The sequence below is a fragment of the Tetrahymena thermophila genome (genome assembly GCF_000189635.1).
Source record: "Tetrahymena thermophila SB210 genomic scaffold scf_8254815, whole genome shotgun sequence".
In the NCBI taxonomy this organism is placed as follows: domain Eukaryota; phylum Ciliophora; class Oligohymenophorea; order Hymenostomatida; family Tetrahymenidae; genus Tetrahymena; species Tetrahymena thermophila.
This window is the reverse complement of record NW_002476571.1, coordinates 709,824-729,027: the sequence shown is the minus strand read 5'-3', so window position 1 is coordinate 729,027 and position 19,204 is coordinate 709,824. Positions and strand designations below refer to the sequence as shown.

The 19,204-nt window shown below is 22.6% G+C and overlaps 4 protein-coding genes across 4 annotated transcripts; 1 reads left to right on the top strand and 3 right to left on the bottom strand. All coding sequences in view use genetic code 6, as the record gives it.

Moving 5' to 3' along the window:
• Window positions 1-190: 190 nt before the first annotated feature.
• On the bottom strand, window positions 191-2,415 carry TTHERM_00209430 (rab-GTPase-TBC domain protein; the record flags this gene model as incomplete). Its single annotated transcript, XM_001007134.3, has 3 exons — window positions 191-839; window positions 1,513-1,789; window positions 1,971-2,415. The coding sequence occupies 3 exons, from the start codon at window positions 2,413-2,415 to the stop codon at window positions 191-193; spliced, it is 1,371 nt and encodes a 456-aa protein (XP_001007134.2).
• Window positions 2,416-4,583: 2,168 nt separating this feature from the next.
• Window positions 4,584-5,528, bottom strand: TTHERM_00209420 (integral membrane protein, putative; the record flags this gene model as incomplete). The annotated part of the gene is made up of 1 exon (XM_001007133.1): window positions 4,584-5,528. One exon carries the CDS (start codon window positions 5,526-5,528, stop codon window positions 4,584-4,586), a length of 945 nt encoding a protein of 314 aa, XP_001007133.1.
• A 1,529-nt stretch (window positions 5,529-7,057) lies between these two features.
• TTHERM_00209410 (hypothetical protein) lies at window positions 7,058-11,769 on the top strand (the record flags this gene model as incomplete). Its single annotated transcript, XM_001007132.2, has 2 exons — window positions 7,058-11,644; window positions 11,725-11,769. The coding sequence occupies 2 exons, from the start codon at window positions 7,058-7,060 to the stop codon at window positions 11,767-11,769; spliced, it is 4,632 nt and encodes a 1,543-aa protein (XP_001007132.2).
• Window positions 11,770-14,176: 2,407 nt separating this feature from the next.
• Window positions 14,177-19,196, bottom strand: TTHERM_00209400 (kinase domain protein; the record flags this gene model as incomplete). Its single annotated transcript, XM_001007131.3, has 17 exons — window positions 14,177-14,261; window positions 14,452-14,541; window positions 14,684-14,773; window positions 14,963-15,052; window positions 15,246-15,335; window positions 15,745-15,794; window positions 16,311-16,421; window positions 16,660-17,064; window positions 17,538-17,608; window positions 18,002-18,186; window positions 18,249-18,341; window positions 18,407-18,502; window positions 18,559-18,648; window positions 18,705-18,794; window positions 18,867-18,959; window positions 19,011-19,100; window positions 19,153-19,196. 17 exons carry the CDS (start codon window positions 19,194-19,196, stop codon window positions 14,177-14,179), a joined length of 1,863 nt encoding a protein of 620 aa, XP_001007131.3.
• Window positions 19,197-19,204: the final 8 nt, after the last annotated feature.

The following is a 19,204-nucleotide window of genomic DNA, read 5'->3' as shown; positions in this document are numbered from 1 at the left end:
TTATTTGTTTGTTTGTTTGATTTTTTTGATTGAATGATTGAAATTGTTTATTTATTTATTAAATTGACCTGTTGTTTAATTAAAGGTTTTGATTATGGTAATTGCTTCAAAATTTATTTATTTATTTAATTGTTAGTTGACGGTTACTAGTTAGTATACAATAATTTATCTATAAAAATGAGACCTCTTTTCAATGCCAACTGAAGTTCACTGTGGGCTTGATGTGTCCTTGAGATTACTCAAAAAGACTCATATATACAAAAGCCTCAGCTAACAGCATTTCAATGTCCTCATCACTCCAATTTTAAGTCGGAAGGTTTTAAAAGAAAAGAATGATGTCATTAAATTTCATTTTTTAGATCTTTTTAGAGTATTTTAGGATGAGTGCAGCACACATATAAACATGAAGTACTGCAAAACCCTTATCGTCAGCCAAATAAGTATCAAATATTCTAAAAACTTACTGAATAGGAAACTCTCTGATTAGCAAGCACAAAATCCACCTGAAAGAAAATTATACATATTCAACTCTTTCATTTTTAAAATGGTTTGCAAGAGCTGGATCTATCTTTTGAACTATTTATCCAATTTTATCCAAGCTTCTTTTAATACCTGGTTGACCATTAGTGTAATTATCTTAGATTTTATCAAGAATTTTAGCCATGCACCAATAAGTGTCTGCTTCTATTTCTTGCAAGACTTACTCGCTGATATTTTCAAGTCCAGATGGAATGGGGTAATTCTACTTAGAGTCAAGTTATATGTATTAGTTTAAAAATACTAAAATGAATGGAGTTGCTATTTCATTAATTCCTTACACATATCCGCATGCTGGATGCCTATTGTATATTAAATATTGTTTTTAATTTTATTAAACAATCAATGTTAATTAATAATTGTTGCTCATAAAATAAATTTTATTTTTATTATTTTTCTTTAAAACAATATTATTTATATTTTAAGAAGCAATTATTATTTAAAATTTTAAATAAAATAGATTAATCCAATGGTTAAAATTATTGAAATCAACATCAAAATAATCAATACATTTTTTGTAAATGGAGATTACTAACAAAAATAAATGATTGAAATATTTGCTTTTTAAATATTTAACTTTTGTATTTTTAAATAAAATTGGAAATGTTTAATTGTAATTTGTGTTCCTTGATAAAATTTTGTTTAATGAAAATAGGAAATAAATTATTATAAAATGAATTTCGATATTTGAAGATACTATGAAGCATTAGCTCAAATTTAAAAAAAAATAGTATGCTTGCGTTAGAAGAAAAATTTCTAACAATATTTGGAAATTAGAGGGTTGGTATTTTGATAGATTGAGTGGATTTATCTGTTTAGTAAACAAATTTTAATGTGTATGCATGTGTGATGAATAGATTGGTTAATTTTGTTATTATGTTAACTAATAAAATTGCAAATTAAAGAAACCTGATGAATGTGGACTATTAATTTATTATTGATTGTATTTTGTAAAGGAAATTAAATAAGATTTACCTCAATCCCCAAATAACTAATATTCTTTTTAGCATATTCTGAATGGAAGGTGCCTTGTAGATTTCGTAAAGTGGTTGAGTTCTTGGGACATCAGTATCAACAACTTTAATCATATTAAGTTCTGTTTTAGAAAAGTTTTGTCTTACTGTCTCATTCTCAAAATAGCTTTAAACGTAGGACTAGTACTCGTTTCTCATTTTATTCATTTATTCTTCTGCTAATTCCCTGTTTGGTGGCATGTAATCAAGAATAATTTTCCACACAACTGCTCTGTAAACTAATATTTGTTAAAATAACATGAATAACTCTGAATAACAAATAATATTAAAATTTTTGCTAGCCATCTTGCTTAAAGTTTTCAATCAAAAACGATGAATATTTTGTTGCTTTTTTTTAAAACTTGCTTTTCTTAAATGCTGAAATAAATTTGTTTTTTTAAATGAATGAATTAATTTTACCTGCTGGAATACCTTTCCATGATTTGGTTTTGAGAGTCCTATAATCTATAATGTTTTCATTCAACATCTTTCCAAATTAAGTGAAAATTTAATCCTCTTATTCTTAATGATTTTAATACTAATTATTAGTAATACTTTGGCCAATTGGAGTGAAATCTTCTTTTTTATTGTAAACGCGATGGATATTAATTTTATCAAGAGAGTCTTCTACTTTGAGAGAATGTTTATATTTCAATTTAGGATGACTTTTAGATGATAATCTGTCGTTGGCAGCTCCAGTGTGCTCTTCCAAAACTCCCTTCGTGTTATTTATCTTTTATGACTGACTATTTTTGTTAGACTAAGGGGAAGCTTTATCCTTTTAGGAATCTTGGCTGCTACTCTAGCTATGGTTATGGTTTATATTTTCGTCTCCGAAAATTCTGTTTCTCAACTTTTAGAGCATCTATCTATGTATTTATCAAGCTTGGTTTTGTTTATCTTGTTTTCAAACGAATCTAAAAAAGTATTCTAAGTTCTATCAATATATTATCTTTCTTTTTGCTTATTGCTTAAACTAATTGTCGAATTTATAATCTTCTTTTTTACAAATTACAAAAGAATTTAATCTATTCACTTTTTCCTTGGCTATTCCAGTGTTTTATTAGTGGTGAATTGTTAATAAATTAATTAACAAAGAAAACAAATTATCAAGTAAATCAAGCTAAATAGCGATTGACCTTTTAATTTTAATTAATTTCTTTTTTAAATTTATTGATATACTATCTATTTTTTATGAATATATATATTATCAAGTTTATAATATATGAATTCTTTCATGCTTAATTCCTGCATATAAACAAACTTCTCATTGTTTTCAAATTATAAAAACTATCTTTTATAATAGCTAAAATCAAAATTTTTTTAATTTTAACCACATGTTTAATTTTCTTTCTCATAAAAATAAGTGTAAAGGCAATATATGATACTAATGTACCTCATATATAGTTTCTTTAACATTTTAAACATTTAAAATTCAGCATACCTCCTTTTTTATTAAAATTTCTAACAAACTGTTTTTTTTCATAAGTGTATATTGGTTGTAATAGTGGCACACTAAATAATTAATGAATTACCCATTTTTGATTTTCATCTCTGTCATAGTAGTTTTGATTATTGCTATAACGATGTATAAGTAAATAAATATCCTAGAAAAAAATGAATATTTTACTTTCTATTTTTAATACATACTATTTTGTCATTTGCATAAATATTTTGGTTCTACTTCTAATTATTTCTTATGCTTAATAACGCATCCGAACAGTATTAAATTATATCTCTAATTAATAAGCCATCAGTATAAATTTCTAATTTTGATGTCAAAAAATTCCAAACTAAAATACCAAATTATTTGCTAACTCCCTTACAGATTAAATAACTTGTTAAGACCCATTGTAATATAAAAGCATAAGAAAAATCTAAATTTAACAAAAAATAAAATCGCAAATAAAATATAAAAAAAACATTGATTTTGATATATGTTTTTTTAAGGTATCAGAAATATCCTAAAAATATATTTCAAAAGACTACAAAATTTTAAACTAATGCTTGAAATGTTTATTTGATCAAAAATATATTTTTAGTCAAAATGCTATTTCTATTACCTCAAAAGAATTAATATGAAAGTCTATAAAAATATCAAATTAATTCAAATGTCATTATCTCAGAAATTAATTTTTTTATCAAACTCAATCAAATTTATTTCAAAATCACTTACATTTATATAATTCTATTAATAAAATTTTAATATCTATCTATCTGTCTGTCTATAATATAAAGAATTAATTAGAGTAGTAGTTAAAGAGCAAATATTTTGATCAAAAATGTCTACAAAAATCTTTAAAATAATTAGATTTTTTTTAAAATAATATTTTTTATATCTAATTAAATAAATTAAAGATAGTAATTTTAAATTTTACTTTTAGAACCAAGTCAAAGCTATTAAATAATATATTTCTATTTATACAATAAAATCTAACTATTGTATATATTCTTGAATAAATAATGGTAAATATTCTGGATAATTTTTTTCTTCCATATTCAAAAAATAAAACTTTGGAAAAAATGAGTATGGGACAGGTATTAATTAATTAATGAGGATTTACAGTAAATTATTTTTTAATACTTGATTCAAAATAATAAGGCTAGTCTATCTATCTATCTATTTATTTATTTATTTATTTATTTATTTATTTATTTATTTATTTATTTATTTATTTATTTATCTGTTTGCATTTATTAACAGTAAATTAAGAGTTTAGTTGTTTGTAATAATTCAAAAAGAATAAGATACGATAATGAATGAGAAAACTTTTTATAAGTTAAATCACTGATTTTATTTGATTTATTGAAATTTTCTTCATTTTAGTTTTATAATAGTTTTAATTTTAGAGATATGAATTTTGTTTATTTATAATCTAAAATTTATTAAAACAATACACAAAGAAATAATATAAATGATTTTATTTAACTAAAATTTTATAAAATTTAAATAAGATTTTTAAAAAATCACTACTAACTTTGATTAATTAATGGCTTTATTAGGTTTCAATCATTTTTATACCAATTACTTTGTCAATCAGCCTTTTCTTATTTTAAGTTAGTAAATTTTTCAGTTTGATCAGTGTTGCTATTACTATTTTTAAATAAATTAAATATATTAGGAATCAATCTGAAAGGGATCTCTTCTTTATACTTCTTATAAGAATCATAAAGATTTTCGAGCTTAGACTCCTCGTATGATATTCCAATATTTATTCCAGCTATTAAGCCTAAAGTATAGATGATCCTACTAATACTCCAAAATTTTCCTCCAAACAAGATAATTAGACATGTGCCAAATTGCATAGGATGTCTACACATTCTATAAATTCGTGATACTTTTATTGCATCTGAATTATCTTGAGGTAAGTACTTTTGATTAAATTGAATTTCTTTGCTTGAAAAAACTCTTTTCATAAAGATAAAACCAGTCAAATCTGCTACTTCATTAAGGTCGTAAACACTTTTTAAGAAGATTAGAACACCAACAAATGCAATAATATCTATGATAATATTTTCTTGAGAGAAATTATAAAGTACCAAATCCGTGGGCTACCACAGGCTAAAAGATACTATATAAATAAATTAAGAAGCTAAATTATACATAGGTCTCTCAATAATAAGATATTCTGGAAATATTTAGCTAACTCTTAGCTTAAAAGAAAGTTTTGCCATCAAAACATGCTATATCCAAAAAGTAAGAATGAGAAAAATGTTAAACAAACAGCTAATTGCTATAGATTTTAGCTCATAACGATCACAAGCTAAACCTACTGCATCACATAAATTGAATAATCCATTAACATGAAGATTAATATTCAGATACAAAGGAATATCTCTCTAAAAGTTGATGAAAAATAAAGCAAACAACAGGAAAGTTAGATTACTCCATATTGTAAGAGTAGCACACATCACTTTCCCCAAAAAATTAACTTTGACTTTAATAGTATTTCCTTAATTTTCCAATTGTTTCCTCATTTTTTTCTTCTATTAAAATTGAAAAGTATCTATCTATCTCTATATATCTATTTATATATCTTCTTTCTATTCTAATTTCTTAAATAATATCAATAAATATCTATTCAAAGATTATCAAATTCTAGCTTGATCATTATTTATTAACCTAAAAATTTTTTTTCTTTATATTAAATTCTTTTTTTGAATTTGATTGATTCCATAATATACAGAGTTCATTCACATACATTTTTTTCATAAATTTAGATGAAAACTGCTTTTATAAATATTAGTTAAAATGAGTTAAAATAAATTATTTTTAAAAAAAGTAAGTTATTAAAATAAATTAAAATACTTTCAAATTAATTTAAAAATATTTATTTTAATAATAATGAAAACCAACAATTCAAATTAATTAGAATTATCTCAATTGCTCGAATTTAGTTATTTATTAATTTAAAAATTACTTTTTAAAAGAAACAAAAAACCATTTTTTAAAAAATAAAAAAAAATTTACGAATTTATACATAATAAAATATTTCACTTTAAATTCTTAACAATTTTTAATTAAATTAAAATAATAATCTTTTAGAACATTTTAAAAAAATTACATAAATATGATACTTTATTTTGTTTAAAATAATTAATACTTTATTTTATAAATCATATAAAATTCATTTATTTTAAATAAACAATATTTAAAAAATTCATTTATCCTTAATTTTTTCATGTATTTTTGTAAATGGATATTTAGAGTTAAGGATTTAATATTTATGCCTATTACTTTATATTTATAAATAAAGAAAGGGAATTAATTTTTGGATTTTGTGATCTAAGATGTTTGATTAAATTACTATTCCAAAATATATATTGATTCTAACTAATCTAAAAAAAGGTTTGCAACTAATTATTATTATTGATCAAGATTAATTAATATTAAAGTCAATAGTTAATAAATATTATTTGCTCTTTTCTATATAAAATTTATAGGTTTAAATATAAAAAATTTATTATGATAGAAGAAAATGTAAAAGAATTCATAAGTCAATCAAAGTGTCTCTCAAATAATAATAAATCAGATAAGTTAATTAATTTATATTTAAAGAATATTAGTAATATCATTTTTATTTATTTATTTTTTTGAAAATTTGTTTTTCTTTTAAAAATATTAGTCATAAAGTTTATATTTTTAAATAAATACCCAAGTAAATTATTAAACAAACATTACCCATAGCTTCTTACAATAAAATAATCAATTGTAATTTTATATAAAATTTGCTTATGGCTGAGCGTATCTATTCAAGAAACTATAAATCAAAGCAATACAATCAATTTGCTTTTGTAAGTATATAAGTAAGTAAATAAATAAATAAAAAAATTTATTGAAAAATAAATAGGAAGTTTTTTTATAAAACAAAATTTACAGAATTCCTTCTATAAATAAACAAAAAATATATAAATAAGTCCTCGGCTATTTTCGAGAGCAACAAATAAATAAGTTAATTAATTTATTAAAAGAATAAAAAAAGTTTTTAAATTTACAATCAAGTTAGATGAATTTGATATCTATAACCTTACTTGCAAGCTAAATAGTGTTATGTTGTTTAAGTTAGTTTATTTCTGAAGCGAATCAATTTTAATAGCTAGCATAAAACAGAATCATTCAATAGTAATAAAACTGCTTAGATTATGATCCGTTGTATCCTAATGTTTGCAGAAGATGTAAAGATCTATTAAGCCTTCCTGATTGCAGTTCTTGCCCTAAAGGATATAGCTATACTGGAGGTGTATGCATAAGGTGCTAGCCTGGAACTTTAGATTGCAACAATTTGAAAAGTCCTTACTTTTGCTATAGTGGATTTAAAGTAATCTCCAGTAAATTTTGTATATGCTTTCCACCTCTCTTTGGTGTTAGTAATTGGTGTACATCATCATCAGCCAATTTGTATTATTATTCTTACTATTAATTAGGGGGATTTATAGTAAGCAAATTTAGCGTATCGATACTTACAACTAATAATTAAAATGACTAAACAATGTACTAATTCAATACTAATAATTGTGGGGTTCTTTCTAATATTGCTTCCTATACAACCATCTAAAATACGATGACTTGCAGAGTTGACCCTGATCAAAATAACTTATTCGTAATAAATATACAAAGCTCAATTGTGTCTGATAACATGCATCAAATAATACCTGAGTTTTCTGTTAATAATCTATATATTAACCTTAATTCAACTATTTAGCTAGCAAATAATATCACTCTCTAGTATACAAGTTCTACATAAAATATATACTTTTATTTAAATTAGTTACCTGCTCCTCAGTGTAGTTTTAGAATGAATCAATATAGATTTTAGCCAGGATCAGTTACAATACCAATGACAGATTTAATAGTAAATGGTTTTAGCGGAACAACAGCAACTTTTTAATTGTTATCTACTACTTCCTAAGACGCAACAGAATAGTAAAGTATTCTGAGTGGTCTTTAAATGTACCCTAATGATATGACCTTTACTTTAAATAGTAATACTTTCTCTGAGTAAAACTTACAGCAAACATATGTCTTCACTTTTGTTTGCAATCTTCCATTTGGTATCTAATCAACAAACACAGTTACTATAATAAAGGTTTAGCAATACGATGTGTCAGTAAGCATGGCAGCACCTGTAGGGAATTATTTAAGCGCTTACTATCTTCCTACATACATTTATACAAAGTAAGTTTTGCAGTCAAACTATTTTATTATTAATTAATAAGATTAGTTCTACTTAAATGCATAAATCCAAGATCAAGCTGGATAAACAATTTATACTAACCCTTAAATTACAGTTAGCGGAACTAACATCTTCCCTCTGTTAATAACTCCCACACCTTTTCTGACATAAAAGACATATTAATTAGCAATAACATTAACTTACGTTCAGAACTCTTAGCTTTCTTTTCAAACAATTATCCAAAATATTGTTGTGAAATACAATCCTGCACTTTATGCATACATTTAAGGAGATAAATTATTGAACCTTAACCCTTCTTAAAGCTTAACTTTCAAATCAAATATCCTACCTTCAAGTAGCTCTTAAACTTTCTAAAATTGGAATATTTTTTCTACAAGCTCATAAAAATTCATTTATAACTCTGATTAAACAAACAGCTTAACTTTACCTTTCACTCAAAACTTTTTTAATGTATCTGAAACGTATATTATGGAGTTTGATTTGTAAAGTAACTCTGATAGCTCTTTTCATTACTATGCAGTGCGTCTTATTTCCATGCTTGATTCAAATATGCAAGTTATCTATCTTCAAGATTATGACCTTTATGGGTTAAATAACTAAGATCTTTTTTCTTTTACAGAAATTTATCCTGCTTAAAATTAATTTAATAGAATTACTAACTCTCACTATTTTACAATAACTTACTGGTATAAGGATAGTATAGGCAATACTCACATGGTATAGAAGAACTCGACAGTTTAAAGCTATCCATAATTTTATTTCACATGGGCATAATACATGCCTAATAATCCTTCTTTTGTCTAACTCAACTTTTTTGTTGATGATTCTAATAAAAACCAAATAGGACTAAGTAAAAAGTATGTATTCAAAACACTTCCCGTTCCTATAAATTGCCTTAATTTGGAAAGCAGTGCAGTCGGAGGAGAAATTGCATTTTCAAGTTAGATTACTTTTACCATTAATGGTTGTTAATCTCAATACTAAGATGGAGTTCTCTACTATTAATTTTACTACTATCTCTCTGATAAAGAACAAAAATAGGAAAGTGAATAAACTCAGATTCCAAAATCGTTCTCAAGAAGATATCTAAGTAACTTCTAAACTTAAAATACTATAACAACCATTTTACCTCCAGGAAATCTATATATCTAAATGTACGTTGATGTTATGGATTCTCACAAAGGAATTTTTACATCCGTAGTCAGACTTAAATTGGCAAATCCAGGATTTACTTAAGATTAATATGAAGCATTTATCTTATAATAGTAAACTTTAATTGATAATTATAATGCAACCCAGCAGTACTAAGCAGAGCTTATAAATATTGGTATAACTATAGAAGCTTTTATAAATTACGAAGGATTAAATCCCACCCAAACTCCTAGCTAATTAATTATTGCAGCTAAATAAGATATTAAAAATTAAACCTTGGCGTTACCTTTAGAACTTCCATCTAATATTCAAAATTTTAATCTACAGGAATTCATATTTAGGTGCTTAAGCAAACTTTATTAAACCTTACATGCTCCTGATAGCGATAATTTGGTTAATAGGGTAAACGATGTTTATACTACGTCTAGGTCTAAACGTGAAAAAGTATAACTACTAGGTGATTTCTAACAATCAGCTAAATTCACGTTTATTCAACAAATGTTTGCTTCATTAAGTATTTTGAACACAACGTTAACAGCAATATATAATCAACCTCCTTAAAATAATATAACATATTTTGGAGATTTGTAAGTAAATAGCTTAGCCACTGCTTAGTTATTGATTTCTTAATCTCTAAATGTTAATTAGTAAATAGTTGTTTGGAATTCAAGTTATGTTAATTTAACAATGTAAAGAGTTGATAGTTAGTATTTGATTTAAAATTATCTTGTTAACTAAGGAGTAACTCCGACAACAACCTTTGACCCTAATGCGATTTATGATGTCTTGCTTTAATTTTGGAAATCAAATGTTTACGCCCTTGAACCTTCATATACTGCGATAAATTAACCTTATCTTAGTAACGCAACAGCAGCATAAAAGTTAGAATTGCAAAGAGTGTTTCCTGCTATTGAACCACAATATTATTCAAATATGAATGAAGCTGTTCAGAATAGAAGAAGAATGCTGATTGTATTAAAGTAAGCAAATTTAGTCCTTCCTTAAAATACAGGATTGTAATATAATTTTGACTCTGTCTAAGGAACAGGATAAGTAAAATGTCTCCAAAGAATATCAGATAAATGGAGTAATTCTACTTGCTCCACAACTAAACAGAATAATACTGATGGAACTTTTGCAATTTAATGTCAATGCACTTCTCCAAGCTATACCACACTTATTACTGATGCAGAATAATTGTTTACCTAAAATAAAAATCTCTAAGAAGCATTGAGCACAAAAGGCATCATCTCGATAGTTGAGAAAAAAAATTGGTATGAGTATGCTGCCGTTTATGTAATTATGACAACTAATATAGTGATGGCAGTATCAATATTTGCAGCAGTTAAAATAGATAAAATTTCTTTGTAGATAGGAGGCGATGTGTTAGCAATGAATTTTGTTTAAAGTGTAGCAAACAGAGTTTAACCAATAAGCATTGAAGAGAAATAAAAAAAAGGCAGAAGCAGCATTAAAGATGATGATTTACGAAAATGTGTTATTAACTAATAGGTATTAGGAAATATTCAAAAGAATCTGTAAATGAATTCAGATTAAAAACAAGAAGATGATTTTGATGTCATTCAACTATAAGATCAAATCGAAAAGAAACCTAATGCCAAATAAGATAACAGAATTAATTTTAGTGAACAACAAAAAGATTAAGTTGAAAGCGTTTTGCATATGAGTGAATATTGCTAAAAAAGTGTAGGTACACCTTAGTTAGATAATATTAAGCAATTCAACATAGAAAATAATATGCTAGCCTTAGATTTAAATAAAGTTGATCATGAGAAAAATGTTAGCAGCTAAGCAACACATCCTAAAGTAGACTATATGTTTTAGGATAATTTTTCAGTAAACAGCATCTTAAATATGAATTCGAATAAAAACTCTAAAAGAAGCAAAAACAATATTATAAACAGGAAAAGTAAATTAGCGTAATTTCATTAACCTTATAATCAAAAATTGAATTTTAATTCTGTTGAAAACACTCCTACTTTGAAAGGTGTTCCTCATAATGTAGATACTCAAATAGCTCAAAGCCAAGAAACATAATTAAATAATAAACATGGAGAAATCATAGACAGCTCACCTTAAATGCTAATAAGCTAAGCAAATAACAATGAAGCAAACAAAGAAAGTGCTTCTACCATTAGCCATTTTGATGAAACTTCGAATTAATAAAGATAGAAAGAGAGATCAACTAATTACATGAATAGTGTTTCTGTTTACAAAGGAATTGCCGTATTTCATTTTCTTCTTCAAATCTTTTACATATACAATAAAAAGCAATCAAGATTTTATAGGATTATCATTTTTTATAGTAATATAATGTGGACCATGGCAATAAATACTACGTTTGGATCTGAAATTTCAGCATCTCAGGTTATAATTTTATCTATTTTCTCTTCTGCCACTTTTGGAATTTACAGTTCTTTGACAGAGCTCCTCTCTAAGCTGAAAAGAGGAAGAGTTGCATGCTATATCATTTACTCATCATTTTTATTACTCTCTTATTATTTTACTATAGTTTCTCTCTTTAACTCCTAACCTTATGAAGCTAATATGTTTATACTTAGTTTTGTTTGCACTTTTCTAGTTAATACAGCAATCATTTAAACTGTTTTATCTCTTTGCAAATTTTTAATCACTAAAAAATTAATTAACAAAGGGTTAAAAGTTGATCATTTTATTTTTAAAATAACAACAGCTGATATCATTTTTGAATTATTTGAGTGAATTAAAAATATAATAATAAATAAATAAAATAAATTGCAAAATGTCTTTATAAAATTATCAATTTTTATATATTTTTGTTTATTTTATAAAAATAAATTTAAAATTTACTTTTTTGAATTTCATAGGTTTATCAAGAAATAATTAATTTAGTATTTTAAATAAATTTTCATTATAGATTTCATTTAAATTAATTAAATTTTCCTACAGATAAAGCTATTAAATAAAAATAGAATACAAAAATGTATGATAATATAAAAGTTAAAATTAACTAGGCTGATTAAGATTTCTTCATTTATTTTAATTAAAAAAAGCTTTTAGTATTTTTATAAAACTACAAAAGTTAGATTGTTGAAAAGAGAAATGAAGATTACCATTTTAATTTATTTTATGAATAATTAATACATATTGAAACAATACAAGCATAAATATAATTTAAAGAATAATCTTAACTTAATTATTTTTAACTTGCTCAATACTTGTTTCCAAATGCTATTAAATATATTCTTAATATAAACGAATTAGATGAATTAGGTTAAGAAGAGTTAATTCTAATAGGATAATCTATTAATAAATAATAAAAACTAAATGAACTAGATATTACAATCCAAAAATGTTTTGAAAAAGAATAAATTTAGTTATTTTTCAAATAAATCTTCACGAATTAAAAAGATATCTAAAAAATTAGCATTTGCTGTTTATAGTGTAATAATAACGAAGGCAGTGACATTATAAATGCAATTTAAATAATTAATTATGCTAGAAATCTGAAGTAGCTTTCTTTGAGGTTTTAATAAACAAAAGAAAATAATTAATACTTAGTTAAGCTAGGTGAATCTCTTCTTAGCTTAGATAGATTAGAAGGTCTTTGTTTAAAAATAGAAAAAGAAAAATATTTTATTGATGATGGGATTGTTGATCTGTTTTAAACGATATCTAAAATAACAAATTTATAATAATTAAGTATAGATGTCTTTGGCTAAGCTAATATTTAGTAAGAATTATTTTATAAAGTATAATAATGTACAAGAGAATTGATTAATTTAGTAAAATTTAATTATATCATATCAGGCTAAAATATAGATAATGAATCTGCTTGTATTATAGGTAATACTCTTTAGGGTCATTTGAATATTTAGGAATTAATTGTAGAAATTAACTCTATTTAGTAAAATCAAAGAGTAACTTTATTTAGCCCTGTTTAAGGTAATTTATTTTTAGGATTAACAAGATTATAATCTTTATAGCTTTGTATCTGCAATAACAAAATGCAAGCAGATGGATATAATTTTATTGGTAAATCTTTAGCAAGAATCACTAATCTCTAAAAGCTGATACTGAAAATAAAATCATAGCATCACCAGATCTAAAACAACTTTTTATATGAATTTTTAAGTTTATCAAATTAGCTGTAAAATTTAGAACTTCAAATTGATGACCAAATAAATGAATAATCTCTTGAGAGCTTAGGGGATAGCTTATCAAATCTTTCCAATCTTAATTTTATAAAATTAAGATTTTTGCCAACATTTAACTCAACTAAAAGCTTAGAAAGATTATTAAATGCTTTTAAATCACTTAAAGAACTAAAAGAAATATCTCTTTAAATTTTTATTTTGGTATCAAAATATTCTATAGTGTCTTCGATTTAACAACGCAATTAAGTAAAGTAATTAATTCATTCGTAGCTTATAAATTCAATCAGAGAACTGCCAAACCTTATAAGTTTACATTTTAAATTTGATGGAACAACTTTTACTAAAAGTAGAATTTTAATTAAATAATCTAAAAAAATAGTTGAAATTAAATGAATATGAAAATTATTTATTAGTCATATATTAAAAAAAATTTTATATTAAAAAAATAAATGTATGATCAATTTTCTTTTATAAAATTTAAAATCTATAAAATTTTGATTTAAATTTAAATGCTCATATGAAAATAAAAAAATTAGATAAATTTGAGAAAATTAACTGACCTTTTACCATCTTATATAAAATATAGCAATACATAAATAATATTCTATCACAACATACATATTCAGAAAGATAACTTAACAAGTCTCTTCATTTTTTTGAGTTTAAATATTAACTTTTTTCTATCTTCTTTTTGAGTATTATTGCCACTTTTTATAAATAAATAAATTTATTAATCATATTTTCTAAAAAAAGTAAAATTTATCTTAAAAAAGTTAAGTTATTCCTCTTTAAAAAAGAAATAATTTTAATTCCTTGAATTGAGATAAATTTTGTTTAAAAATAAATAATAAATCAAAAAGTTGAATAATTATCATAAGTTATATAAATAATTTTTACTTGATATTTAAAACTAAAATTTACAGATTAGCACAATTTGCTAAAGCCGAACCAAAATCTAATGCACCCTATCCATCTATTTCATTACATCTTTTTGTTAATCAGAAACAAATGAAGCATATTTTTTAATAAAAAATTATAAAAGAATAAATATTTAACTCTGCTTAAACTTTGAATAACCAAGCATTTAATGAAATTAGAAAAATAAATAAATTAATAAAAAAAGATTTACTAAATCCAAAACGTTAAAGTTTTAAGATTAGCACATTTAGCTAAAGATTAACCTAGTGAGATTGCACCTTGTGATTCTACTGTATTATATCTATTAATTTTAATATATTAATTAGTTATTTATAAAGCTTCAACTAGAAAAATATTTATGATATTTGAATATTAGAAAAACATCAACTTTAAAAAAAAATTAATAAATAATTGAAAATAGTATTTAAATTTGAAAGCTTTTTTGAAAATTTTTATAAAATTAAAAGTAAAAAGAAATTGCTATATATACGAAAAATAGAAAATCAATTTAGTGAGAAAAGAGCAAGTTGCAAGGCCTTCACCTAAAATTTATGCACCTATTTTAGAAATTTCATTGTACCTTTTGTTAAAAATAAATTGTACTTGATATCTAAAAGCAGAAATTAAATAATTGGTAAAACATAGAACATATAAAATAATTGAAATCAAAAAAAAGTTACAATAAATATTTTAAATTTTCATAATTATTCTATTAACCTAAATACATATTTTGTAATAAAAGAAAAATAAATTAATAGTTAATTAATTTTTACTGAAGAAAAAGCTGTAAATGCTTTAGTTTAGTGCATTTCTATAAAGCACTACCTAATTTTTATGCACCTGTATCGCCGATTTTGTTTGATCTTTATATTAATGTTTTATAAATAATTATTATTCATAGAAAGAGTGCTCTATATAGTATAATTTTGCTTTAAAAGTTGCAAAATGTATATGAAATTTAAATAAAAAATTAATTCTAAAAGTGATTGTTTAATAATAGTTAAGTAAAATATTTAGATATAAATTTTTTATTATTATAAATCCTCATTAATTTAGGTAACCTCTCTCACCTACTTTTCTCAAAAAATATTTACCTTTTTTTAAAATTTTAAGAAAAAAAATATAAAATTTTATGTTAATTAATAAGAGGGTTTATAATATATTGTTTTATTATTCAAAAATTATAATTTTTTATTTGAATAAAAAAAACAATAATTAATTAATTTTTTTAACATAATTTTAATTATCAAAAATAAATTTTCAATATCTTACCTTAAATGGATTAAAAGGTCTTCATGAGATTAAAGAGAAGAGCTTAAAAACTTTTAAGATAAAAAAATGTTTAAATAATAGAGAATAAATCAATTAATTACATCTTCTAGGCATTCAAAAGTAGTGATTTTATTTTATTAAATCATTTTTATTTAAATAGTTTTTTATAAACGATGTTTTTATGTGTTTAAAATTTCAATTTTTAATTTGTAAATTAATTGCAAACTTTATAATAAACAATTATTTAATTGATAAATAATAAATTTTTAAAAGTTAAATAATATTTTTCATATTTACTAAAAAAAAAAATTTTACTTAAATACATCAATATCAATTTATAAACAAAATTTATTAGCAGTAAAATTATTTTTTGTATGTTTTATTAAAAAGATTAAAACTAAATTAGATTTAATTCATCCATTAATTCAATGAATTCATATTTAAATATTATAAAAGTAAAAAAATTGTTTCTTTATTTATTAAAAATATTACATTTACAAAATATATTTCATGAATTAAAACAAACAAAGTAGAAAAGAAAATATATAAAAAATTTATTTTTCAACCAAGACTAGTAGAATATATATCTTTGAAATATTTTCTTATGCATTATTCAAAATTGAGAAAGGCAAACCAAATATTTTGACTTTTTAATCATTGAAACGATAATTTTAGATCTATTTTATTAAAATAAATTTATTTAACTCTAAAAAAATTTTAATAAAATTTATAAAATCTAACTAAATAAAAACTAATATTTCTGATTTCTTTTGAGTTTTTAAATATTCAAATACAGCAAAGTATATGAGATTATTAAATGTTAACCAAATACATCAAATTAAAAAATAGAATAATTAAACAAATTATGTATTTTTTTATCTCATTTAAAATAACAAATTATAATAAATAATTTACTAGAACAACTAGAGCGATAGACTAATCTTTTTTAAGTTGCCACACATTCTTATTTTTTGAGCAAAGTTCAAGAGGGAAGAAAAATGAGTTCTTATATTTATTATATAAAAATAAATAAAGTTTTAAGACATAAAGTTTCGGTTACGTGGTGCGTAGTTCTAAGCTTATCAGATTCTCCAATTTATTTATTGTATTTATTAACTCGCTTAAATCAGTATCTTCTCTATAATTTTAACTTTAACAAATAAATAATTTTAACTAATTTTTCAAATAAAAAGACAGAAGAGGGAGGGGTGATAATTAATTAGTAGGGTTTTAATCAAAGCTTTATTTCTCTTATTAGTAAAATACAAAGATATTTTAAGGGATAGAAAAATTTCTTACCATCCCTTCTCTCTAACTATTCTTAATATATATTTAATTATTACAAGAAACTAAAGGATAGATCTGAAATGTTTGTACATTAGGCAATAGCTTGAAAAAGTTAGATAATTCCAGCTGAATTAGTTTAGCTTTCACTATTATTTCAAATAAATTTTATATTTTTATTCTAAAAATCAAAAATTTTATTTACGTGAGAACAATTTTTAGTTTTTAAACTTTTTTACTTTAAGATATACTTTGACAAAGAATATTTATATCTTAATTAGTAAATTTAGTCCAACTTTTTTAATAGAAATAAAAACAATTAATTTTAATAAATAAAGATTAAATTTAAAATTTCTTTTTTTAAAGTTAAATACTTATTTTAAGTAAAGAGAAAAAACTGTTTAATTAAAAAAATTGAAAACATTTTTTATTAAAAACTAATCAATACATTTTTAATGCTGAATGTGAAATAAATGAAATTATTTTTTAATCAAAATCTAGAAATTTACACAAAAGAAAGAAATATCTATGAAAGATTTTTGCATTCTGAGAGTGCATTACTAATCAAAGTAACAACTGTCTGATCTGAACATTTTACTTCATTACTAAGTTTAAAAATAAAATTAGATAAATTTATTTGTTCAATTTTATGTTGCTTAAAAGTTAATTTATTTTTCTTTTTTGTTTGTTTGGAGCATTTTTTAACAAATTTAAAATTGTAATTGTAATAATAATTCTAAACTAAATCTAATTTAAAATTATTATTCTAAACTAAATGAAATTTAAAAATAGCTTTTTTACTTTGAAAAAAATGAAAGAGACTTTAAATCTTTGCAATTTGAAATTCCTTCACATAGCTTTTTAATATCTTAAAATTTAGAATTAGTTCTTTTATTTTTTAGACTATTAAAAATTTTACTTTCATATGTTTCGTTAATTCCAAAATTTATATATAATCTACTTAGATTTTTACAACTATTAATACCATCTGCTACTTTAGAAAAACTTGAACTCATCAAATTATTAATCTCACTTGATGCTATAGGATTATAATAGCAATATTACTTCTAAAATTATAACTAAATATCTTTCAATATTTTTATCTCTTAAATTGAATGCCCAATTTAGTAAACTTCTTCTTAAATTATACCAGTTTTTCTTAATAATTTTTATTTAAACTTAGTTAAAAATTATTATTTGAGTTGATTTAAACTAATTACTCTAAATTTAAGCATAGGTATTCTAAGTTGATACATTTATACAAATAAATAAACAAGCAAGGTGTTTTATTATTTGTTTCTAATTAATTGTTGCTTTTAAAATTAATTTAAATAAATTTTTATATATTTACTTATTGATTTTTATATTTATTTTATACCTCAAGTTAAGGCTGAGAAATTTTAAATTTGGAATCATAGTAAAGATTATTTATAAAGCTTATGAACTTTATTCATTACTCAAAATGTAGTTTTAGCTATCATTTAATTAATTTGAATTACTTTTATTTGTAAGAATTTTGTTAAATCATACCTAACATCTAGATCTAAAGCTTTTAATTGCTCGCATTTAGCTATTTATTCGCATAATTTTTAAAAACTCAAGCAATTCATCATGTTATCACTTTTTATTTTATAGATAGGTGAATATGAACCAAAAAAAAAATTTTAAATTATAACTGTAGATTTAAAACAATAGATTATAAATTCAAACAGTTCGATATTCCTTATGAGAGATTCACAATTGCTTCATTTCCAATTCTAAGCTTGCTTTTATAAAAAAAGAAATAAAATAATAAAAAAATTTATAATAATATTTTGGTTTAATAATTGAATTTATACTTAAGATATAATTTAAATGAATTCATTTTTTGAGAGATAGATAATGCTTCAGATATTTTTTAGGTTCCTTTTTTTCCGATCCTACTATAATTGCTATAAAATATTTTTTAATATATATTTTATTTTAAAAGTGATATAATATACTGAAATCTAAGTTCAAAAGAGCTAAGAGTAGGAATACATTTAACAACTGGTTCTAACAACGATAAGTCTCTTTCATCAATATAATCATATCTATTAATAGTTTAGTTTAAATACAAAAGATAATTTTATTTAACTAAATTACACTAAATTAAATCTATTTGGACCTGAGTTTTATTAGCTGATCATTTATGATA